The 9959-nt window shown below is 38.8% G+C and overlaps 1 protein-coding gene across 1 annotated transcript in view; it reads right to left on the bottom strand.

The window, feature by feature from the left end:
• PLEKHM3 (pleckstrin homology domain containing, family M, member 3) overlaps positions 1 to 9959 on the bottom strand; it is a 172306-nt gene that overhangs the window by 97158 nt on the left and 65189 nt on the right. The window contains exon 4 of the mRNA XM_008568005.1: positions 5630 to 5775. Within this exon, the coding sequence (XP_008566227.1) occupies positions 5630 to 5775 (146 nt within the window). The remainder of the gene's footprint in view (positions 1 to 5629; positions 5776 to 9959) is intronic.

Raw genomic sequence — 9959 nt, 5'->3', positions numbered from 1 at the left:
AAAAGAAAAAAAAAAAAAAAAAAAAAAAAAAAAAAAAAAAAAATTAAAGTACAACTAAGGAGAACTATTTAGGAAGAGCTGAGGCTGTTTGAGCTCCTAACACCTCTTTGTCATGCTTAATATTTTTGAAAGGGGGTTAGGGGAAAGTTATCTTCCAAGAGAATTTCATTAGAAAATGGCTACAGAATTTGAGAATAGGGTTTAGCTGCTTTGTAATCTTGGAGCTCAATTCAATGTGCAGGATATGCACCAGAAAATAGATGAAATACTGCTTTAAAAATAATTAGGATTATTAATACTCCAGAGGGCAGACAAGGAAATGCTTAAGATGACAGATTTCATTCTGCTCTGTAAAACCATTTCTTCACTCTTCTAAATGGATATTCAAGCCAGTCACATATTTGCTGCTAAGGATAGCAGGCAGATCTAACAGAATGATGTCTGGTCTTGGAAACTGATAGGTCTGAATTGATCCTCATAATTAGGAGTATTAAGTTAAATCCTGGTGTCTGAGCAGAGACAGACAGACACTGAACTAATTGGAATATGGTTACTTAATGCCAGTGAGAGGTGATCCAGATAAAATCCACCATCTCTGTTCTTGCTTTAAAATGTTCCCTGGTCCACTGAGAACTTGGGAAGGAGTGGTCTGACAAAGCAAATTTTCCTCAAGTGCAACGTAGATGAAGTGAGAGTACCTAGCATCTTTGATTAGCTACCCATCCTCTCAAAATCGAATATAGTTACTTGAATGACCACCACAACAAAACATCCTGCTTTATAGGAAGATTACAAGCACCAATGACAGCTAAACTGATGGTTTTTGTGGCCTTTAGAGTTCCTTGCAAACAGACCCAGATCTCCTCCTCCATTTCATGCCCATATAAACCATGCCTGATTTTTTCATTTTTCTCCTTTAGTGCCACATTTTCTGCCTTGGCTCCACTAATTGGTGTGTATTCTGAGGACAGGTGCCACCAGCCTAAGCTCTCATGGGATCATGGGGCTGGGACCGCCTCATTCACTTGCTCTCTATGCACCTCTTTTGCTGTCAAAGCTCTGCTCCAAGCGGATTAATCTAAACTGTCTCAACTGAACTCGACTAGCATTCTTTCCCTCAAATATGTTTTTATCTAAAACACAAATGGCAAATATATTTATAGCCTTTATTCAGAGTGTCAAGTACAAGTTGCAGAGAAGAGAATGATAACTCTGTCTGGTGGAGGGGAAGGAAAGAATTAGGAGAGGAAATGAGGTTTAAGTTGGGTTTTAGGATCTGCTGTGCTGGGAGAGGATGAGAGGAAGTCAAGAGGTGTGAAATAGCATGGCATAACTGGGGAAAAAGAAGGATGGATGTGATCTTAATGAAGACATGAGTGCGGGGAAGTGGTGGTGAATGAAGGGGCTAGAAAGGCAGGCAGGGACTAAAGATCACAAAAGGTCTTGAATGTCAGGCTAAGGGAACTGTATTTATCTTATGAACAATCATAGTAAAAGCTGGCCTTAACTGAGTATATAATATGTGCCAGACACTGTGTTGTGAGCTTTCTGTGAATTGTTCACTTAAGTAAACAGCAACATTATGAAAAACTAATGAATGAATGAAAATGTTAATGAAAAACTTAAGTAAAAAGCAACATTGGTATCTCTGCTCTAAAGATGAAGACACTAAGACTAAGAGAGGGTAAGAAACTTACCCAATGTACGATCAGGACTTTTTTGAAATATTATACCACCCAAAAGGGGTGAGAATTCAAGGCAGGAAGCACAATTAGGAGGTTACCAACTTGCTTCAGGTAAGGATGCTGAGGATTTGCATCAGTGTGGTGGGATTGGGGGTGCAGTGGAGGACATGATCTAAAGAGCTAACGCTAAGAGCTGGCCAGTTAGCTCAAATGGTTACAGTGCAGCTTTATAACACCAAGGTCACAGGTTCAGATACCTGTACTGGCCAGCTGCCAAAAAAAAAAGTAAAAAAAAAAAAAGAAAAAATTAAGCAGTTGGTTTTGCTAACTGCTTAGGCAGAGCAGGTGTGGCAGATGGAGGAGTTGAGGAAGTCTCCCAGGTTAGGCAGTGTTGACTGATGGGGTCATTTACCAAGGCAGGCAGTGTGTACGTGAGGGAACATTAGGTGAGCGTGATAAAGCCAATCTGGGGCATGTTGAGTTTGAGATGCTCAGGGGACAGATTTCATTCTTTCATTCATTCAATATACATTTCTGCCTACCAATTATGTGCCAGGAACTATGCTAAGACATGTTCCCTGTGTCCACGGAGCTCACCTTTATAGAGAAGCAACTAGCTGTTATACAAATGTAATGATAATGAAAATAATAATAACTTCCACTCATTAAGTGCTTATCATGGTCATTTGCTAAGTGCTTTTTAAAATAATATCCTGATTCACACAACTCTTTTAGGTAAATACATGAATTACAGTAAGAACAAATGCTTATTTGGCACACACCACATGCTACTCACTATTCTAAACACTTTATGTGCATTAATCCATTTAACCAGCAGTAACCCTGTGAAGTATTATTATCCTCATTTTACAGATGAGAAAACTGAAACAGAGGGACTAAATAACTTGCCCAGGTCAGAGAGCTAATAAGTGATAAAGCCAAGACTTGAACCCAGTCTGGGCTGATTTTACAGATTAGGAAACTTAGGCTAAGAAAAATTCATGTAATCTGCCCCAACAAATCAAGTATCTAATAAGAGGTAGAGGTAGGGTTTGGACAAATGTCTCTTCAACTCCAAGCTCCTCTTATTAGCCCCTAAATAAGTGCAATTCTAGAGACCCATGGGTGACATGAGAAAGGGCTCTTTTTTCTTGCAAGATATGAGGGGAAGCAGTAAGAATAGGAACAAATATAGGTAGATTTGTAGATATTCATATTCATATCTCATAATTTCAATTTCCTCCTTGAAGTAGGAGGCAAGAGCATATGCTGAGAAGGACTGAGATGAGGCATCTGGAAGACAGTGAATTTGGATGGTTACTAGGGAGAATAGGAGACAGAGCTGCCCAGAGGTATAGAAAAAGACATAAGCCAACAGGCCAGTCACAATTTTCACACTCATTTTAGACTTCAAAGATTATAGGAAGCTGACTGCTATAGGGTCCTTCCCCACCTACTTGCTCCCAGTTACAATGAAAGTTAAGTGTGAGACATCTATTAGCAAAGACTAAAAATAATCATACAGCCTGTTTTTGCATGAAGCACCTTACATGGAAGGTTCATTCACTGATGGAAGGATGTCACAATATTCTGGCAGAAGGATCAGAAAAGCTTCTAGTCATATCAGCTAACAGATTTAAGTTACCTGTTATTGGGCAAGATACAGGACCATAACAGAATCCTAATCCTACAGTACCACTCCAGTGGTGAGTTACATTCCCAGACTTGCCAAATTCTACTACCTGGTTTATGTAACAGTGGAAATGCTATACAATATAGCTAACTAACTCACATATCTTGAAGACTACTAGGTTGAAAACTGAAGCTGAGATGTCCATTAGGCAACGAAAGCCAAAGATCTTGATTTCAGTACAAAACTGGAGCTGGAGATAAAAGTGGGAATCACCATATGAGTCCTGATAGTTAAAACTAGAAGGGAGGGAGATAACTCAAGATAAAAAGTATAAAGTGGGAAAAGGAAACCAAAGAATGAACCTAAAGAAACCTCAATATTAAAGGTGTAGGCAGAGAACAAGGAATCAGAGAAGGTGACTGAGAAAGAAGTGTTGGAAGGAGGAGAACCAGGGGTGTGTTATAAAAGCCAAGGCAGGAGAATTCAAGGAGGATGGGGGTCCACCTGCTCAAATATGGTATCCCAGAGAAGTCCAGTGGAATAAGAAATTGCCAAGGGCCAACTGGATTTGGCAAAGCTGTGATGGAGAAGAGAGAAATAATCATGACCATGAGCAGAGGCAGAAGAAGTAAACCTTCCCTAAGAGCAGTGATGTTTCTTCTGTAGCTGGAAGGAGGATACTGAGGATGGGGGTTGATGTAAACAAGTCTATAGGAGGGTTGATGGAATTATTGCCTATTCACCCCTATTTTCTCTGCTGATGGTTAAACGAATTAATGCACGTGAAGTGTTTAGGACAGTGTGTAGCACATAGAATGTCCCGAATAAGCATTTGTTCCTACTGTAATCCAAGTATTTACCTAAAAGAGTAAAAGGCACTTCTGAGAGTAACTAGGACTGAATATTTAATTTCTTTAAGATAACAGATGCTGAAATAAAAGAATATGATGAAAGCTGCTCATGTAAATGGAAAAGAACTTCCATAAGCTCCCAACATCACATCTACCTACCCACTGTCACCCGTGTCCACAGACTGCCTTTTCTCTTATTCCATGCTCGAAGCAACAGCCAAATCATGTATCATCCGCACGATTCCATCCTTCTCACTGACTTGTCCACATCCTTCTAGCAATTCTCCTCTCTCTCTGGGATAGTTCACATCAGTATAAAAAACAGGCTGTTATTTTTTTCCATTAAAACAAAAAATCAAACCTAACTTGACCCACTCCCCTTCAAGTTTCTCCTCACCTCTCTCCTTCCATTTATAGAAAAACTTCTCAAAAGAGTTGTCTATTCTTGCCTCTTATTTCTGTCTTCCTATTCTATGCTGAACCCACTCCAATCAGACCTCTGCTCCCACTATTCCATTCAGACTGCTCTCATTAAGGTCACTAATTGCCTCCACATTGCTAAAGCCAGTGGTCAATTCTCAGTGCTTATCTTATTTGACCTATCAGCATCTGTCACAATTCATCTGGAAACACTTTCTTCACATGGCTTGTCCGACACCCTGGGATCCTTCTACCTCACTGCCCACTACTTCTTGGTCTCCATTGCTGGTTGCTCTTCTTCTCTCTACCCTCTTAAGATGGAGTGTCCCAGTGTGCAGTCTTTCTCTTCTCTATTGACTTGCATTCTATAGCTACCAAGTCTACTATTTGTACTTCTTGGATATCCTCCTTGGCTGGTAGCAGTTACTTTGCAAAGCTGTTGGCATATGCCTGCTTCTCACTTGCTCCCCTTTTAAAATAAACAACAGTCCAGATGAAGATCTGAGGGTGGCTCAGTGCACTGTTTCTTGCCATGGGCCCCACCCAGAAGTCCTTATCACTTCTTGCAAGTTTCCAGATCCAGGGGCCTGAATTTGCTAGAAGACTCATCTTCACATGAGTAGGGGTACTACTTTAAGAAATACCTTGGATTACGTAAGTCCTCTCCTTGAAAGGTCACTAGCATGTTCATGCATGCATTATTTTTCCATTTTATCCTCCCATAGTAGAGATAAGATCTAATAAAAAAGAATAAGAGAAACCTCTCTGTCAGAATCCTCTCTTAGCACCTACAGTAGTATCAAGACCCAGAAGTAAAAACTGCTTTATATATCTTTTTAAATGAAGAAATTAATGAGTCATAGTTAAGAAGCCTTTAAACTGTGAGATATATAAAATGTATCAGATAAAATCTTGTAGCTTTTATGAGACTACCTAACCCAGTTTACTTCAGATTGTTTTATCATTATCTTCATAATCCAACTGACAACATACAAACACCCCGATTGCTATTATTAAGTGAATCCATTTTTTGTACCTACCTTATATTTTGAAGTATCCCAGTTGTGGACTATGCGTGCTGGGATGAGAAAGCTGTCATCCACATGGCAGTTGCTGCAGTAATACCACCCACTGTAATTGCACACCTTGGCTTTCCCATTGGAAAGACCTATGGATCGCTGGCATCCTGTTCAAAGCAAAAGAAAGAGTCTGTGATTGTTGTACTTTAAACACCACAGAACAAGGTTACACAACACTCAAGTTAAATGAAAGTCTGCCACAGGAAAGAAGTTGCAGAGAAGACATATATAGATGTGTCCCCTTCTTCCTAGTCTGACAGCCTCCACCCTTCACCTCCTGTAAGTGTCACCTGTCCCCTATCTTTGGTCTCTTCCATCTCTTCTGCATACAGCTGCCAGAGATCAGTCTCTCAACAACCCTCCCTTTATTTCCTTGCTGGCCTGCAGAAACTATTTCCACCAGACACTTTGCTGGGAGCTTCTCATATGGGATCTTGGTTAACCTGCACAACATTTCTATGAGGAAAATATTATCAGCTCTGTTTTACAGATGAAGAAACAAAGATTTTTGCAAAGTGAAATATCTTGCCTGGTGTCACCCAGCCAATAAAAGGTGAAGTTTAAATCTGGCTCTAAGCTTGTCTGATGCTAAAGTGATCCTAAAAACTGATATGTAGCCTTCCTTTGTTTACAAAATCAATGTAAGGAATTTGGCCTTTGACTGGCTCTATCTCACTTTTCCAATTTTCCCTCCTACTACTCTCCAGTGGGAATATAACCCCTTTATTCCAGTCAGAGGACCTTTCTCATTATTCCCCAAACATACACGGTGTGCTAATTCCACCCTCCATGTTTTAGCGCATTTTATTTCTCCTTACACAACATTCTCCACTCTCTCCTTCAACAAGTCTTGCCCATTATGCAAGATCACAGGTTGCCTGCAAGTGATTGCTAATGCTCTTTTCAGATCCAAGAAAGTCCATGATTCTGTGAGTACTGTACTAGTACTGTCAGGGTACTGTCATGGCCTTGCCATAAAGAAGCCATTATTTTTCTTTAGATAGGAGGAAATACCTTTTACTGATGAGTATGGAAATTCTGTCACAATCTTCCCAAAGGACAAAATCCTGGCAGCCCCAGAACAGGTAATCAAAAATATATAAACATCATTTTTCTGATATTTCTGATCTATAGCTTTCATTTTAGAAATCCCTCTGCGTGGTCCATTTAAGACTTGGGTGTCAAGAACTATATTGATTAAGAAATCTGACACTAAGGCTATTTCATAATTTGGGTACAAAAATGAATTACTCTTTTGAAAATAATAACATAATGGTCAATATTGCACCTCATTTTCATTACAAGGAGCTCAAATAGTTTTATTTAGCAAACTGCCAACCTAAGAAGATACATTCACATAAACTCCATGAATAAAAGTCACAAAATTCAACAGAACTTTCATTTCTGTCACAAATAAAATTGCAGCAGTAATCAATCAGTTTCACAGTGCATTGTCCAGAAAGAGAATTAGATCTTACTGTTTTTAAATACAAAAGGTGTTGAAAGACAGTAAGTGAATGTGTTAGTTTTATGCTTCAAGAGTTTGATCCTGTTCCTTCCTAGAATGGCTATTTCTTTACTACTGAGTAGAAACAAAATCATAACAAGCTCCCATTTTTCAGATTGATGGAGGAATGAGAAATGTGTGAAAGATAAGGATGAACCAAACACACGTGTAGCTTCTATTTGACAGAGGAGACAGTGTCACAGTCTCTGGGCTGTGCCTGCTGGAATGCTGTTTGTTGCACTGACTGACTGCGTTACTCATCTGGCATCAAGCACGAGCCTCCTTAAATTGTCCTGCCTTTCTACGGGCTTGTCCAGCCAGGACCACACTATAAATTCCTCAGATACATTTTTTATCCTCAGCATGTAAACACAGCTTTACGCATAGCAGACAATCAATAATAAATGTTTACACTGAAGGGATGATAAACAGTATTATTTGACATATGTACACTCACATACATATAAAGAGATTTTAATTTTCCATAGGTATTCCAAAATTAATCCTCTTAGCCTGGTCACCTGCCTCTCAAAACAGCCTAATTTGGTTAACATCCCTGTTAAAATATGTTGCCCATTCTAAGAAGTATAGATTACACATATGTTCATATATGAATTGTGGAACAGAGTTCAGTGGAACTTAACATGTCCTAGACACTGGGATATTGCTATTTCCAAAAATTAGTAGACAGTCAAATTGACAACACTGAAATGACACTGAATAGAATTCAATCTTTCTTAATGATTTAGAAGTTGATCATAATCTTGCAGAAACTCAGGATATCATTTTAGTTTAAGTTCTCACCATAGAACACTGAAAAAATAAATGAGGGTATTTTATCTTTTTGGTTGCTTGAATTTTGGATATAATAAACATCAGTAAGCATTTGCTGGATATTTACATATTCTTTAGTAGGGACCACTGAGCTTATCAATACATAATTTTAAAGATTTTATTATAAGTTTCTAGATGCAATATACATAGGCAATATTAAAATACACAAATATGCATTTTAAAAAAGCGTAAAACCTAAAAGTGTTTATATCAACCAGGTACACAGGTCCAAAGCTCAGCATGCTGGGGTTCAACTTCACGAGGTAACTAAATGAGCTAAATATCCTTTCAAGTCTGCACAGGTCTCAGGACTCATGAAAGAGAAAAAAGATGAGAGAACATGGCTAGGGTTCATTCAGGTTTTAGTTTGGACAAAAGCAGCAGCACTAAAACTCCTACCTCTGGTTATTGAGTGTCTTTACTTTCATACCTTATTTAGAACCATGAAATCCTAGTCTAGGTGCTGAAATCACTCCAATGACCCAGAAGTAGGCTTGAAACTGTCTGTATGCTTGGGCATGTGGTATAGAGATAAGCATTAGTCTAGAGTCAGGAAGCCTGGATCTGTTCTTGCCTAGGGCACACTGGCATCCCGACATATCAAATTCTCTGTGCCTGCTTCCTCACCACAAAATAAAGGGGTTATCCTAAATTGGTAGATTGTCAGATTCAGTAAGCATCAGAAATATATGGAGATGTTATGTGAAAAACATGGACCCCTCGCTCCCCAAGGTGATTTTGATTCTGTAGGTCTGGGTAAGGACCAGGAATCTGCATTTCTAATGAGCACCCTCTCCCATCCCCAACCCCCACTACCAGGGACTCTGGTAAAAGCTGAGGATTGCTCCCTGATTTCTAGGTGACCTCCAAGATCCCTTCAAGCTCTAAATTCTAATTCTATTCAACAAAAGTGCAGAGGGTATGCAGACTGCTCAATGAAAAGCTCATAATTTATCACAGTTTACTTACTTTTTTTTTTTTCCATGAAACAAACATCTTTATTATGATGTGTGATGTATCCTGATGTTTTGTTTTGAATTCTGGTAGTTATACACCAAACTGATTTTACAACTCCAGTTTTGGAAAACATTCAACCCTTCCAGTGTCCAGATGGTGAAACACACCCAGAGAGAGTAAGTGGCCTGTCGAAAGCCCCCCAAAATTAGTGGCAATGCTGGTACCAGAACCCAGGTATCCTGACTACTGGTCCAGGGCTTTGCATGCCATAGTTTACTTTCTAAGTTTCCAAAGTCAACTTTGCAGGTTCTTAGTCAATTTCTAAAAATTGGCTATGTAGAAACAACCTGAGTTCATTTTACCAGTGTTTTTCCAGAGCATTCTTATCCCCACCGGGAATTATCCTATTCGACTTAGAAAGAATTAAAACTTTTAACCCCCAAATCCAATGTTATTTGTCTTTGAAAGAACATAGGATGGTTGGGAAAGAAGATTAGAGACTACTTACTGGCCTGATGTAGACTCACTTTCTAAAAAACAACACATACCATTTATTTGAAGAAGGAAACACCCGTTCTTTCAATTAACTGCAAGAGTTCCTTTAATATCATACTAGCAAATCATGGACTAAAAATGTCTGAAACAATTCCCCATAAAGACGCTCAATGTGGGATTTTAATTTATCATTGTGAGGTTTTCAATGGGAAAAAATGTGTTTTCTTAACAATGACTGTTACAAAAACACATTTTTTGGAGAGTGCCAAAACTGGACTGAAAAGCAACATTATAGGGAGAAAAACAGAGCTGCAAAGTGGAAACAAAAAATAATTAATTGAAATAACTAATTAGAGCTTATTTACATATTACATTTTTATGTACTTTCAAACAGACTTCTCGACAATGTTTCTAAATTAAAGGGCATTTGTAGTAGGGAACAGTCCACATATTGGATCAAAGCAAATACATTCTTCCCAGTCTCTTTTTGAAACTTTT

Source organism: Galeopterus variegatus, unplaced genomic scaffold (assembly GCF_000696425.1).
Source record: "Galeopterus variegatus unplaced genomic scaffold, G_variegatus-3.0.2 Scaffold366, whole genome shotgun sequence".
Taxonomy (NCBI): Eukaryota; Metazoa; Chordata; class Mammalia; order Dermoptera; family Cynocephalidae; genus Galeopterus; species Galeopterus variegatus.
This window is presented reverse-complemented; position numbering and strand designations above follow the sequence as displayed.